Below are 15,693 nucleotides of genomic sequence, written 5' to 3' on the forward strand. Positions count from 1 at the left end.
GTTCAGGATGGCTACCGCAAAAAAATTGTATTTATAGGCTCACGCATGCTCTGCCTCTTTCGTGACATCACTGTGGGTTGGGCGCGGGTCTATAAATAAAGGGGAGGGAGCAGGCCAGGCCAGGTTCAGGTTGGCAGGGGGCGGGTGGGGGTCGAGGAAAAATCTACATACACATCACTACTGTACATAGCTCTGACCTCAAACCAACTGAACACCTGTGTGATAATTTGAAACCCAAACTGTGAGTCAGGTCTGATCCCTCAATCTCACTGCTTTATTGATATAAATCTATCCAGAGTGATCTCTGCACTTCTAATTAACATTCATTTTCTGTTTTAACTGGTTTCCTAAATATTGGCACAATTTTTAATGCTAGGCAGGCTTTAGCTCAACAGCTCTTTGTAGGCCAAAAATGCACTTTCTATAAAGCTGGAAAAACTCAGAAGAAGAAGGCAAATAATTAAATATATAAAAAAAAGTAAAAATAAAGGACAATTGAAAAGTTGCTTAAAATTAGCCATTCTATAACATACTAAAAGTTAACTTAAAGGTGAACCACCCCTTTAAGAGTGACCCATCCATAAATGTAATAATCTGGAATGTTATATGAAAGTCTTTGGACAAAGAAAGCCAGAGATAAACTCATCGCAAAGGTGGTGGAAAGTGGTGGTTAGCTGCTAATCAAGTAGAAGCTTGCCATCAAGCCTGTTTGTTTTCCCAGGAGCACTGACATCAATTATCTGCTAAAATGGGGGTGCGTTTACACCAAGGGGGATATTTATTAAAATCCCGAATTTTTAGTGGAAAAAAAAAGGCTGCAAAAGTCTGAATCCGAAAATCTGCCATTTCCTGCCGAGGTTGTATATACAGTAAGTCAATGGGAGAGGTTGCTATCCTATTTGGAAGTTTTTGTGGTCTGTGCTGGAATTAGCCTGAAAATCTGACTATTTTGGGCATTTCGGGCAAAAATCCAAAAAATTCTGACTTTTCGGGAAAAAGCCTGAAAAAAAATCGCATGATTCGGGTTTTCGCTGATCCGATTAAATCGAGTTTTAATTACCAATATGGTCAAATTGTGGATTTTAGTTTGGTCAGACCTTTTTAAATTAAATAATCAGAAAAATTCGGATTTTGATAAATAACCCCCCAGTGTACATAAGCACAGGGTCAGGTATAACTGTTGTTAAATCAAATTACCCCCACACACAGAGCCCATTCTTGACCCTTCCCTGGTGTAGGATTCCTTATCCTCTTCCGGCTGCATACACGTGATTTGTATAATAATCTGCCGGAGGTGCTACAGTTATATCGTGTTTTAATAGAAGAAATATTAATATTCCCAAATATAATCAGATGTTATCTTAAAGGGGAATTGTCTCTAACTTTAAAGTTCTTATTTAGGTTGAAAATTGCTAAAAAAGTTAGCTCACCTGTATATAATTAAGTAAATGAATTAATATATTATATTATATAGTTGATGCTACTCTATAATAAGTAGTTTATATAAATAGTTAAAATGATTAATGAATCAATTATTCAGTTTATTTGGGGTCAGTGAAATTTACCTAAAGTTATTGAATTCATTGGTAGTCAGTGAAGTTTGCCCAGCCTGCCCCTGTCACACTCACGTGCCCCAGGAAAGCCCCAGGGCGCAAAACCCCTCCCCCCTCCCCTGTGTTGCCCCCCCTCCCTCCTCCCCCCTGGCCTACCTGTCCCCCTGGGCAAATGCCCCTAACTTGTTACTCACCCCTCTGCGCAGGTTCTGTCCACGGAGTTCACAGTCGCCATCTTCTTCCTGCTCTGACCGGCGTCTTCTGGCGCATGCGCAGTAGGAACAGGTACCGGTACAGCTCTATTGCGCATGCGCCGAATTGAAATCGGAAAACTTCGTGACATTCGGCGCATGCGCAGTAGAGCTGTACCGGTACCTGTTACTACTGCGCATGCGCCAGAAGACGCCAGTCAGAGCAGGAAGAAGACGCGCGTGGGAGAAGATGGCGACTGTGAACTCCGTGGACAGAACCTGCGCAGAGGGGTGAGTAACAAGTTAGGGGCATTTGCCCAGGGGGACAGGTAGGCCAGGGGGGAGGAGGGAGGGGGGGCAACACAGGGGAGGGGGGAGGGGTTTTGCGCCCTGGGGCTTTCCTTCTCCTTTAAAGAGGAGTTTGGCACCAAAGTTTGAAATTGGCGCTGATTAATGACATCATGACACCAGCGTCAAAGCACCAGTGTCAGAGCGCCAGCGCCAGGGAATCAGACGAAAGTGCGCGCCTGTGCACACGAAGAGAGGCATGCCGGGAGGTGAGTAGCTGCTTAATTCTCCCGGCGCGTCTTGTTGATATAAACTATAGCAGTCTTTCTTAAGCAAACACACAGCTTTTACCAGTGCCTGCTAACAGTAAATTTTATGTTAATTACTTTAAAACACTTTAATTTTTTGGTGTATCTGTTCCTTTAATGAAACTCCAAAATGTTTTTCAGCAGGGCCAGATAATAAATGAATCAACTAATGTATCAATTTAGAACAGTTTGCAAAGTTGGAGACCCAGCCCCCCCCCCGGGCTGCTTCAGAAAGACAAGGTGATAAATGAAACATTTAGTATGTTATAGAATGACCAATTCTAAGCAACTTTTCAATTGGTCTTCATTATTTATTTCTTATAGTTTTTTCATTATTTGCCTTCTTATTCTGACAAATTCCAGCTTTCAAATGATAGGGGGGGGGGTCACTAACCCCATCCTAAAAAAACAAAAGCTCTGCAGGGCTACAAATGTACTGTTATTGTTACTTTTTATTCCTCACCTTTTATTCTGGCCTCTCCTATTCATATTCCAGTCTCTTATTCAAATCAATGTATGGTTGCTAAGGTAATTTGGACTGAAATTACAAACTGGAGAGCTGCTGAATAAAAGACTAAATAACTCAAAAACCACAAATAATAAAAAGTGAAAACCAATTCCAAATTGTCTCAGAATATCCCTCTCTACATCATACTAACAGTTTCACCCCTTTAACTTCAATATAAGAAAACGATCACAAATGTAAAATAGAAAGTATCTGAAAAAAGTCATTTCTGGGGAACTATCTGAAAATAACTACATTAACTAAACTTAAGTGTAAAGTAAAACAGTCAAGATAGTGGTACAAACAAAAAGTATGTTTCTGCCTTATTTCTGTCTATAATTTTAGGGTAATGACACACAGGAAGTTTTGTCTCCCGAGATTAATCACAGGCAACAAACCGTCCCAAGTGCCGTTGACTAAGGATCACCTTACACAACATGGATACAGTACAATGAATATTATTCTGCCTGGCATCGCCAAAATGTCAGTATAAGCCATCACATCCCCCCAAAAATATAAAATAACAGGTAATTTTGCCTTTGAGTCTGGCTTTGCATGCCTTAATTAAAGGCTGATGAGCCTGTATAATGATGAAGCCGAACCATGTACTTAACATTTATTATGTTTTGGGATTAAAATAATTGCATCTTTATAAACTTTCCCTTTACGGAAAAAACATCCTGCCAGATTGTTCTAAACCATCTGAGATCCCCATTTAGTGTATGGAAAAGTCTTGCCTCTTTAGGAGAAATGTGGGGTACTTAAGGTGGATATGAGCCTGTGAATAATGACTGTCCCAGAACTAAAGGTGGCCATAGATGCAAAGATCCGCTCGTTTGGCAACATCACCAAACGAGTGGATCTTTCCCCGATATGCCATTAACGGGCATGGCTATATCGGGGGTAATCTGATTGTTCGGGCGTACGGCCGAACGATCCGATTACGATGCGCAAAGGGCTCTGGCGGGATCGGTCGGGTCAAAATCAACCCTGACTGATCGACCAAACGACCGATCTCTGCTGGACGAAAGATGACCGCACACGCCACACATAATCCGAAAATCATACGAATCCTCGATTCGTACGATAGGATCTGTGTGTCTATGGCCACCTTAAGCACTTCTCTCTGGGATACAGAGCTCAAATGGAATATATTGGTGCTGTACATGGGATCAGATTAAACTGCAACGGCATCCAATACATTGTACCTGAGCTGGGAACTAATCCCTAAAATTTATATGGCTAAAAATGCTACATTTTATATACTGAAGTTATTGCACTAGCCTAAAGTTTAAGCTTTTCAGTAGCAGCAGTGATAAAGGACTTCAAACTTTTCACAGGGGGTCACCATCTTGGAAAGTGTCTGCGACACTAACATGCTCAGTGGGCTCTGAGCAGCCGTTGAGCAGCTAATTGCAAATTATCAAGCAGAAAATGAGGTTGGTCTGTAATATAATCTCATGCTACAAGGCTGATTATGAAATCTGAAGCCAGTTGCATTGGTTTCTGTGCTGCCATGTAGTAATTATCTGTATTAATTTCTAATCAGTCTTATATTGTGACATTTATATTTTATGTGTACTGTATATTTTGCGTCTGTCCCTAAACTCAGTAAGTGACAGTAGCACTGAGCATGTGCAGCGAATCAGTAGAAGAAGAAGATGGGGAGCTACTGAGGCATCTTTGGAGGCACATAACTTTTCTGCTAAAGGGCTGTGGTTGCCTTGGGCTGGTACAGAAGCACAAAACATAATGTACAACAGTTCTTGCCTACCTCTTTAGTTAAGATTTAGTTTAGCTCTTTTTGCACTGGGAAGCTTTTTAGAAAGGTTCCATGTTGAAGTATGTGCAAGGGAGTGTCAATATGTGATGCATAGGCAGCAGAAGATTGTTTTGGATGGGGGTCCCAAAAAAAGAACCAGGTGGAACACTATGGGGCATATTTATCAAAGGTCGAAGTTAAAAAAACTTCAAACTTCGAATTCAAAAAGACCAATCGAATGAAGGTCGAAGTTTTTTTTGGGTCGAAGTAGGCCGAATCTGGCCTACTTCGAATCGTACGATCGTTCTTCAAATCGTACGATCGTACTTCGATTCAAAGTTTTTTAACTTCGACCTTCGATCTCCCAAACTCCCCCAATTGCCTCCATACAGGTTCTAGGGGGTCCCCCATAGGCTAAAACAGCACTTTGACAGCTTTTAGGAGGCGTATGGTCGAAGTCGAAGTTTTAAAGAGACAGTACTTCAACAGTACTTCAAAAAAATTCGACCTTCGAATTTCGAAGTTTTTTCAAATTCGAATCGAAGTTGGACTATTCCCTAGTAAAAGTACCCGAAAATAACTTCGAAATTTGAAGTTTTTTACTTCAACCTTTGATAAATCTGCCCTATGCGTGCCGTGGCAATTTTCTAGAGCAGTCCTACACCATAGAGTACAGCTGAATGTTTATTATGTGGTGTGCTGAACCACAGCAATTTGTACTGAACCCACCTGCAAGCTGTCACTGTAGAATCACACATTAACAGAACACTGTATGTAGATTAAATGTGCCTAATTTGCTCATGTAAAAACTGTCACAGGTTCACCAGAATTAATAATAGACAGAGGATGATTTTGTTTGTTTGGGGAGGCGAACAGATGTCCTCTACTGTTGGTTTAATTATCAAACTGCTTGCAAATTCACTCCCGTTAAATAAACACAGTGTCACTTTGATGCATAATGCCCCAGATACTGCTTAAATACAATGCCAAAGTTAAATTTTTTAACCTTTAATCATATAGTAGATTAAGACATTTTTACTGTGACAGGTTCCCCCAACTAAAGGTCCCCATAGACGCAAAGATTTTTCTTCCATCAAATTATTGTGAGGTTAGTGGGAATAGAACGATTGTGCATCTAACGATTTTTCGTCTGTCAGAATTGATCGGCCAGGTTAAAAAATTTTCATCAAGTCACAGTGAAATCTATCTATGTTTTCAGGGCCAAGCAGGCAGCTCCCCTCAGTTTTCCTGGCTTCAACTAGACAATATCGCTTTAAATGGTCTTTTTAGTATATGAACAAATCATACATTTAAGCAATCGTTTCAAGATAATCTTGGTCTCACGATAACGAAAAGATCTTTTAAAAATCTTTACATCTATGGCCAGCTTTAATCACAGGCAGAGGGTGATTTTTTTGTTTTTTTTGGTGAGGCGAACATCTGTCCTCTACTGTTGCTTTTATTATCAAACTGCATGCATAAGCCATAGAGTGCAGCTGAAAGCTTAATATGCAGCAGGACCACCATCAGAAATCATGGGGCCCCATATGACAAAAATTACTGGGGCCCCTGGGCCATGACCACCACCACAGGCCCTGCACTAGACCCCCACACCACAGTAAAAAAGCCACACAAACATGGGCTCTAAAAACCCATTTGTTCTCAGGGGCCAGGCCTCCTTACAAGTTAAAAATACAATTGGTGGTCAGGTGCCCAATAGAAAATTTAACAAAAAAAAAAAATATTGGTGGCCAGGACCCCCCCCCACCCCTTACAAGTGAAAAAATAACATTTGTGGTCAGGACGCCCATAGAATATTTTTTAAAAAATTGGTGACCTTATTATGCTACTGGCAAATAGGAGAAGCATTGCTTAGTGTCATCCCCATCTCTCCTGGAACCACTAACAAATAATCCGGAATTTCCCCCGGGAGTTTCCAAACTGGCGTTTACCTGGTGGCAACATAAAGGAGCTACCACACTATACTCGCTAACTCAAGGAGGCAAACCACTAACACAAGCACAACTGATGCAGAGATATAACCCACCCCCACAAGAAGCATATAGGACTACGCAACTTTTAAACTATGCAAGAAGACAAGCAAAACGTTGTGAACATGACACCATAACCGCGTGCAGCTGTGAAACAGTATGCCGGCTAATGTCGCTGACCCCAGGAACACTGAGCCTTAAATACAAAATACTCAATCAAAGGCTACCTAATAATGCCAAACTGAACTATATGCTCAAGTTGGAAACAGATCTTGGGTTAACTTTATCAAATAAACAGTGGTCCCAATGTAGCCTAACAGCCAACTGAGGAAGCACTTGTGTAACTAACAGGGAAACATCGATAAAAGTGCTAAATAAAATATACTTTTAATGTGACTCACACTGCTTCAGAGGAAGGCACAATGCATCTACTTTCTGGGACTCATTTTGCCACCTACTGTCGAAAGTGCTACATACCCCAGTCAAGAAAGACCCCCGGTTATACTCCTAGGGCAGAAACCTCATTTACAAAGTTTACAAATTCAGCACACAGACTTTATATTCTAGACAACATATTCAAATGGCGTCTAGACTTATCATTGCAAGCCACTGGAAAAAAGCCACCCTTCCCTATAATCAATATAGCAACCAACGAAAAACTGACCTATCTGCTACAGATTACAGAATGATATGTAGGCATATGACAAAATCTGGCTTTTCTGGCTAGCCCATGAAAATGACCCACTGCTCTTCTCTTCTATATATGCATAAGTATACCTTAATATTTATGCTCTTAGCTAGACAGAACAAGAAAAAAACCCAGCCACTGCTTTCCAATGTTCTATATTTGAACTTATTCCTTTTGTTTATTTTTTCTCTTTTTCTTTTCTCTTCCACTTTTTTTATTTTGCAACATCTCTGTGATGTAATATGCTCAAAGAGGAACTATTGCGAAAATTAAAATACAAGCTCCCCCATACTGAAATAAGAAACTTTCTAAATATAATCAATTAAATATTCTGTACCGTTTCTAAAATAATCAATTTTATGTTCACTATTCCTCTCTCAGTATCTGTTTCTCTTCATTCTCTCTTCATGCAGGGTCAGGGTCTGACTGGGCCGGTGGGACACCGGGAAAAAACCCAGTGAGCCCCAGGCTCTTGTGGGCCCGCCGGGCCAGATACACACTTCATGGTCCCTTCTTCCTTCGACCACCCTTTGCCGGGCAGTTGAAGCAAAAATTTTCCTCTTGTGCGCGCACTCACATCCTGCACATCTCGCCGGCTCTCTCACGCAGCCCAGTGCACCAGCGTGCCGGGGGGCAGAGGGGGGCCCAGGGACAGCAGTCCGACCCTGCAGATAGTCATTGACAGTTAGAGTCGGGGGTTAATTTTGCCTAGAAGATGTATTAGAGCGTACTCTATTAAGATCACCAGACATCATGTCTCTCTACATGCAGTATTTGTTCAAAAAGCTGTTATTTTGTTAGATTTTGTTTGTACTGAAATCAGTTATTTGAGTGAGCTCTAATACATCTGCTAGGAAAGGTAACCCCCCTATAAGATATATTGGATCATTTATTCATCTGACACCCAACTGCTGCACGAAGAGAGAATGAAGAGAAACAGAGAGGAATAGTAAATATAAACTTAATTATTTCAGAAACAATGCAAAATATTTAATTGATTATATTTAGAAAATGTCTTATTTCAGTATGCTGAAGCTTATATTACATTTTAATAGTTCCCCTTTAATAGAAAACCATATCTCTATTTGTTATTGAGCTTGATTTCCATGTAAACTCAATAAAACATTTCAGTTCAAAAAAAAAAAAAAGAAAAAAAATTGGTGGCCTATAGAGGATTAGAATAATACATTGGTGGCCTGGGGCTTAAAGGGATCCTGTCATCGGAAAACATGTTTTTGTCAAAACGCACCAGTTAATAGTGCTACTCCAGCAGAATTCTGCACTGAAATCCATTTCTCAAAAGAGCAAACAGATTTTTTTATATTCAATTTTGAAATCTGACATGGGGGCTAGACATTTTGTCAATTTCCCAGCTGCCCCTGGTCATGTGACTTGTGCCTGCACTTTTTTTTTTCTTCGGCTTTGGCTTTTTTCTCGGCTTCGTAGATTTAGCTTCAGCTCCTTCTGTGGCTTCGGGTCTCATTGTGGCTTTGGGTCTTCGACGCTTCAGGTCTTAGTTGCTTTAGGTCTTCGGTATTTCAGGTCTTCAGCACTCCGAGTCTTCGTCGATCTGGGTTCTTTCAGTATGGGAAAACAGGCCTTTTAAAAAAAATTAAACTACCACTACCACTACCTTAACTACAGGACTGTGTAGAGCTATTTGGTACTCTTCATGTGCTATTTTGCCAAAGGAGGTCTTTACCATGGACCATACCACTTTTTATTGAGGGGTGTCGGACCATACCAATTTTCTTGGCTGTTGACTGTACAACTTTTCTTGTGAGAGTGGTGTTGGACCGTACCACTTGGGGATTTAACACCTTCTGTGTGTGAATATAGCACATGATGGGTACCAAAGAGGTTAGCTCTACACAGTCCTGTAGTTAAGGGATCATATTTAATTTTTTAAAAGGCCCTGTTTTCCCACACTGAAAGATAAGATGCGGTTCCCTGTCAGGTCGCCTAGCTGGTAATTGGCTGCCACTCTACAGTGCTAAGCTGGACCACCATTAGGGGGTAAAGGGGGTACAGTCGTACCGGGCTGGGGCATGAAGGTGGGTCAATGTGTTTTTTTAAAAATGTTATTAGGCCCATGGCTACCAATTTTTAAAAAATATTCTATGGGCGCCTTGACCACCAATGTTTTTTTTTAACTTGTATGGGGGGGGGATTCCTGTTTTTTTTTTAAATTTTCTATTTGACCCCTGACCACCAATTGTATTTTTAACTTGTAAGGGGGCCCTGGTCCCTAATAACCAATGGGTTTTTATCGCCCATGTTTGTGTGGCTTTTTTTACTGTGGTGCGGGGGTAGGGTTGCCACCTTTTAAAAAAAAAAAGAAGCCGACGAAAATGTAAGTTTTCATCGACGTGCAGGGGATTTTGTAAATGGTATTACAAATTACCGGCAACTACATTGCCGGTAAATTTGTAATACCGGCCCCGGCAGGTGTTTTACAGGCTAGGCCGGTAAAATACCGGACGGGTGGCAACCCTATGTGGGGGCGGGGTCTAGGGCGAGGCCTGGGGTGGTGGGCTTGGCCCAGAAATTTTTGTCATATGGGGCCCCATGATTTCTGATGGTGGCCCTGATAGTAGCAGAACACATGGCAGAATAACTGCAGTGCTGAGGCCATTACATGTATAATGCTACCAGGACACATGGCAGAATAAAAGTGGGGCCAATTTCATGATTAATACTAAACACACAGAAGCAAACAAAAATAATTTATTAAGATAGCACATAAAAGAAGCAACGAAAAGCTATAAATTGCAATACAAGATTATAACAGGGGATGGAGGACAGAAGAAAGACATAGCACAAACGCAGACTCTCAATTCTACTTCCAAAACGTTTATTGTTGCACACTAGGAGAGAACTCTTGCTACAGTTTGTCACTGTGCTACTGAGCTGCTTCTGGTTTGAAAAAGCCCGCCCACCCCCATCCTTCTCCATGGCAACCACACAGGCAGAGAGTAGAGCAGGATGGAGCAGCTGATATCCTTAATATGCTCTGAAAATTTACAAGGCATTTGCCAATCACACGCTGCTCTGCCTCTGATGATGTGATGTGCAATCAGCGTCCATTCAGTTTTTCTTGAACTACAAATCCCACGATCCCCCGGCAGGTTGGCCACATGTGGGATGGAGCGAGCCAGACCACACACAGTAGGAGGAGCAGGGAGTGCTCGTTCATTTCGGACTCGTTTGTGACATCAGCTCTGCCTTAATCCTGCCCAGAGCCCTAGAGAGACAGGGGAGGCGGCTGGAGCCCAGCGATCACTCGGGAGCGTCACAATGATGAAGAGAGCGGATCTGTCGGGCAATAAGAAGTCTGCTCTGTCCCTGCTGGAAGCCGCCCGCTCCCGATACGAGAGCCTGCAGATTTCTGATGATCTATGTGGCGAGTCTGGAGATGACAGCAGCAGCGGGAACCCCTTCTATAGCACCTCGCCTGATTCACCCACCTCAGCCTCGGGCTGCTCCACTGACGATGACAATGGGGGAGGTAGAAAGAAGCCGCATCCACTGGGCCAGCGCGAGGTTGGAGAGGTGGCCAGGAATGTGGCTGATGGCGATTTGGGCATTAGAACAGCGCATGGTACGCCGAGGGCCGAGGGAAGAGAGGAGCAGCGGGACTGTACTGATGGCGATACAGGAGGGGAGTCGCTGCTCAGAGAAGAGAGAGAAGGGAATAGGCGTGAGGAAGGGGATGCGGAGCAGCAAGTGCCCATAGACAACCTGGAGAAGGAGGAGGGCTGGACCCACACCCTGCAGGACAGAGACGCCCCTTATTTCAGCGACACCAGCGGTAAGAGACAGCGGAGAGGCATTTCTGTATTGCAGCGAGAGATATGTATTGACCCAGCAGGACTAGTGAAACCCGGGCACATTATGAGAGGGCGCGCCTGGAGCCTGAGCTTTGGGTTTATGCCTCTCACTTGCAACCGGGTACCGCTTCCTTATTGGCTTTACATCAGCCCCTTCTAATCTTCCGCTCATCCCATTAATCTCAGTTCACCTCTAACAGGGCTGAGCCGCCCCAACACTTTGGGCGGGGACAGGGCCGGGTTAGTACTTCGTATTAGTCCAACAGCAGAGCTGTGGCACCGTCTCTTATAGCAAGTTCCAAATTCTGCTGTATCCTACCAGTGGCCACACATTCTGACTTACAGGGTGCTGCTGTCATATAGATTCTATTGAGAAATATATACTGTAGCATTAACCATAGGATGCGCCATTACCTGCAAAGTCACCCTGACATGTCCAGTCATTTGTCTTTTGGTTTTTCTACCTGCCAGGGCTGTTGCACAATTATTTCATTCATCTCAGGAGGAAAACCACTCCATTATACAACAGCTAATACACAATTAGTGTTAAAATGATAAACATGCCTCTTACATATTGTCTATCTCTCGCTGTTAGGGTTGCCACATGGCCTGTGTTTTACCCGTCTGGCTGGTAAAAACGTTGCTTGATGCCATGTTATTTATAGGGAAAAACCATAAAAACAATCAAGTATTTTTTTCCAGAAAAGGTGGTAACCCTACTGTCTGTGTTTATATATTTAATATTAGCCCAACCTGGGTAAGATCTGAGAGCAATTCGTAATTGTTTTCATAGATACTTTTAAAGGTGTGGCTTGAAGGCAGTGACATTCATGATGAATTTCTGCTGCATTTTTTAAACCCTAGAATTGAGGCAGCCTGAAGGTTTATATATATATATATATATATATATAAATATAAAATGGAATAAGTCAGAAAAACGCAGATGGTATATTGACTGCTGCATTTTAGGTGATAACCAAGTTATCAGTGGGATGCGAGTAGTAAGCAACCCAAAATAAGGAGGTGCCATTTTGATTTCTACTCCAAATAGTGGTGACCACAGTGCCCCAGTATCCTAGTTCTTATGCAGGGCCACCATCAGTAATCATGGAGCCCCATACTGCTAAGTTAGTAGGATCCTATCCCAGGGGGGCCAGTTATTAGCTGACATTGGCCGTACCAACAAGTAAAATGGAGCCCACATATGATAAAAAAAAAAAATATTTCTTGCATGTATGGCCACAACATTGATCCATCCAATTATGGCAAAATCACCACAAGCCCCACCCCTTTTGCAACATTTAGAATTACAACTTTGCCACGGGTCCCTTGACCCACTCTGATGGCAGCCCTGTAAAGATGTGATGTCACGATAGAGCTATACTATCATATATTAATATAAGCAAATATGTGTTGATTTTGAAGTTATTTGTAGATTTATACAATATAAAGGGCATGATAGCAGTAACTATGTAATGATAGTAGTGCCACAGCTTGGAATCACTATATATGAATAATCATTTAGAAACGGGTAGAGATGTCATACTAATTTTGTTCCTTGAATGTCTGATAAATAATGTGCATTAGGCACAGGAATCCGAATGCAGAATACAGTGTGATTATTCACTGTCACAGACAAGAGAAAAGGAAAACAGTCATGCTGGCATAATGACTAAAGGGCAAATTGCCAAAAGGAGCTTCATTCACTGGAGCTAGCAATAAAATCTCCTTTTATTTACATACAGGTTTCGTTTATTGATTTTGGTGTAAACAAACACTATGATGGATTGTATAGCCACACCTTAGCAGAAACTCTAGGTACACCAGTGAAATTTGTACACCACTTGCTATGCCTGCTTCCTTCGTTTCTGATGTATTCATTTTGAATACATTTAAAGGACAATGAAAAATAATGTGGGTGGAGACCAAAATCACTAACCTCTTAAAGAAATATCGAACTGAATCTGGGCCATACTAAAGCTGCAACACTTAAGCCAGGGTTATAAATACAGGTGACTTTCAAAAAATCTGGGATCATTTACAGATTTTTTGCTCCAGGGTGTTCTTTAAGGTGTCCATACACTATAAGATCCACAAGTTTGACAAGGTCGCCAAATAAGCCACCTATGGGGCTTTAATTTGATTGTTGTCCCTAGGGCTGAACAATCAGATTACAACGGTGGATATACGAGTGCTTTGAAGTGTTCACTGCATGAAAAAGACGATGTGGTCCATGATCCGCGGGAAGGAAAATCAAACCTTCCCAATCGACATGTGAACGATTTTTGGCCAAATATCAGTCAGTTGGGCCCATCTGAAATCCCATTACACTGGCATATAGGTCTAAAGGGCCCAAATCAGCAGATATCTACCAGTGTATTCATATCAGATTTGCACTGCCCTGCCAGTATTTTTAACTTTTATTGTTCTTTAATGTATTGTACTTTTTTTTTCTTCCTATTTCTGTTTCCAATGTCTGTCATGTATCCAGGTGTCATAAGTAGACTAAATTTTTCTTAAGGGGAAGTTCCCCTTTAAATACGTTAGGTTTATTTAACACTCCTATAACATATTTACGGTTGCCGTGATTAAATAGGATTTAAAGTTAACCAGACTGGCCCTGTGAATGTCATTGTGTGTGTTACAGCCAGTCACTGGTTAATCTCCCTTTGTCTCTCTGTTCTAGCATTTGGCAGTGTTTCTTAATGGCTCCTGAAGCATGTGGACATGGAATATTTAGATTTTAGCTTCTTTAGTATTACCCTGATCTATTTCAGTGTCTTCCATGACCACTTAACTATTTGTTACCAAAGGCTGGGCTTTTCTCAGTATTGTATCTATGGCATAGTTCTACTGTGCTATTTCTCACAGTCAGCACCCCTTTGCACATTGATTGTAGCTCACATGCACCCCCTATCATTCTGGTTCTTCCAGTTCTACTCTGCTGTAAATGTATATGAGCATGTAGTGGCTGATGCCCGGCCCCAGGGCAAATGGTGCATGCACATATAGCACCCTGCAGGGGTGGCACACTCTGAATAAACAATACCTGCAGCTTGGAGAAGTAGGGGTTGTACTTGAGGAAACCTAAAGGGTAAGTGCAAAAGGTTCTGTGCCATTACATCTAGATGTAAGTCGCAAAGGGCTGCTGGATAGGGAAAACATTAGCCCTGTGTCATACTGATGTGCGGGTCCAGTTTTCCAGGACCCGACATCCCTCAATCCACGCCCACCCACGCTCGACTTTCCCCATCCTTTTTATAGACCCGCGCCCCCTGCCGATGATGTCACAAAGTGTGGGGGGAACAGGCCTGCGACCCGCAAATGAGGGAGCACATCACTACTGTGTCATACCCGGGGCGATCCGTGGGCTGCTGCCACCTGAGGCAGCAACCCCGATATGCCCCTCTCCCGCTCCGCACGTAAAAGTTTAGCATCGGAGTGGGTCAAAAGGGCTGCATCGCTAGTGCACCGAGCGTGTACTGCGCATCCTGCACTAGCTGAGACGAATTTCTGGTTTAAAAACCGTCGTCTTTTTGCCGTCCCTTGTAACTGGCCGTTCACTGCCGACTAAGGCAAGGTGGTCACTTTTCCTCATGGCAGGAACGGCCCTGGTCATACCACTAATAAAATAGGATATGCTTAATCAGGCCTTTAGTTGAATGAAAAGGATTATGCACCTTTAAATTAACTTTAATTAGGGATGCACCTAATCCACTATTTTGGATTCGGCCGAACCCTCAAATCCATCGCAAAAGATTCAGCCGAATACCGAACTGAATCCAAATCCAAATTTGCATATTCAAATTAGGGGTAGGAAGGGGAAAAAATTTTTACTTCCTTGTTTTGTGACAAAAAATCAATCTGGTTGTAATTTATTATTTTTTGTGTTATTTAGCTTGTTATTCAGCAGCTCAACAGTTTGCAATTTTCAGCAATCTTGTTGCTATGGTACAAATTACCCTTGCAATGTCTTGAATATGAGACTGGAATATGAATAGGAGAAGGCCTGAATAGAAAGATGAGTAATAAAATGTAGCAATAACTTTAAAGTTGTAGCCTTACAAAGCTTTTGTTTTTTAGATGAGATCAGTGAACCCCATTCAAAAGCGGGAAAGAGTCAAAAGTATTAAAAATAAATAATGAAGACCAATTGAAAAGTTGCTTAGAATCGGCCATTCTATAACATAATAAAAGTTAACTGAAAGATGAAATAATAATGGGTGAGCGAGCTATCCGTAACAAATTCCATCTGCCTTACTGATAATTGCTGCTAGTTGTTTTTCAGAAAAGGGCTGTAGATTGGGCAGTACTGGGCCCTGGTATACTTGTTATACTCCATTGTTTCCCACAGGGTACATATTGCACTAAAATATGCCTTTGCTTTCACGCATGTATTTATGTATTTGAGAAAAGTATAAATAATATACACATCTGTGGGAGAAGTCATTCTTTTATTAAATGCGTTATCTTTTCACCCAGATACACTAAATCACTGAAAAAAATTACATGCGGAATATCCATCCAGAGTCAGTGCAGTTAGTTATTCATCCTATTAGTTGCATTTTTATCAGTAT

At 41.9% G+C, this 15,693-nt stretch overlaps 1 protein-coding gene across 1 annotated transcript in view; it reads left to right on the top strand.

Moving 5' to 3' along the window:
• The first annotated feature begins 9,998 nt into the window (after nt 1–9,998).
• The window catches only part of pgbd5.L (piggyBac transposable element derived 5 L homeolog), a 28,533-nt gene continuing 22,838 nt past the window's right edge, over nt 9,999–15,693 (top strand). Inside the window, exon 1 of the mRNA XM_018263096.2 lies at nt 9,999–11,097. Coding sequence (XP_018118585.1) covers nt 10,584–11,097 — 514 coding nt within the window. The 5' untranslated portion in view covers nt 9,999–10,583. The remainder of the gene's footprint in view (nt 11,098–15,693) is intronic.

The sequence above is a fragment of the Xenopus laevis genome, chromosome 5L (genome assembly GCF_017654675.1).
Source record: "Xenopus laevis strain J_2021 chromosome 5L, Xenopus_laevis_v10.1, whole genome shotgun sequence".
Taxonomy (NCBI): Eukaryota; Metazoa; Chordata; class Amphibia; order Anura; family Pipidae; genus Xenopus; species Xenopus laevis.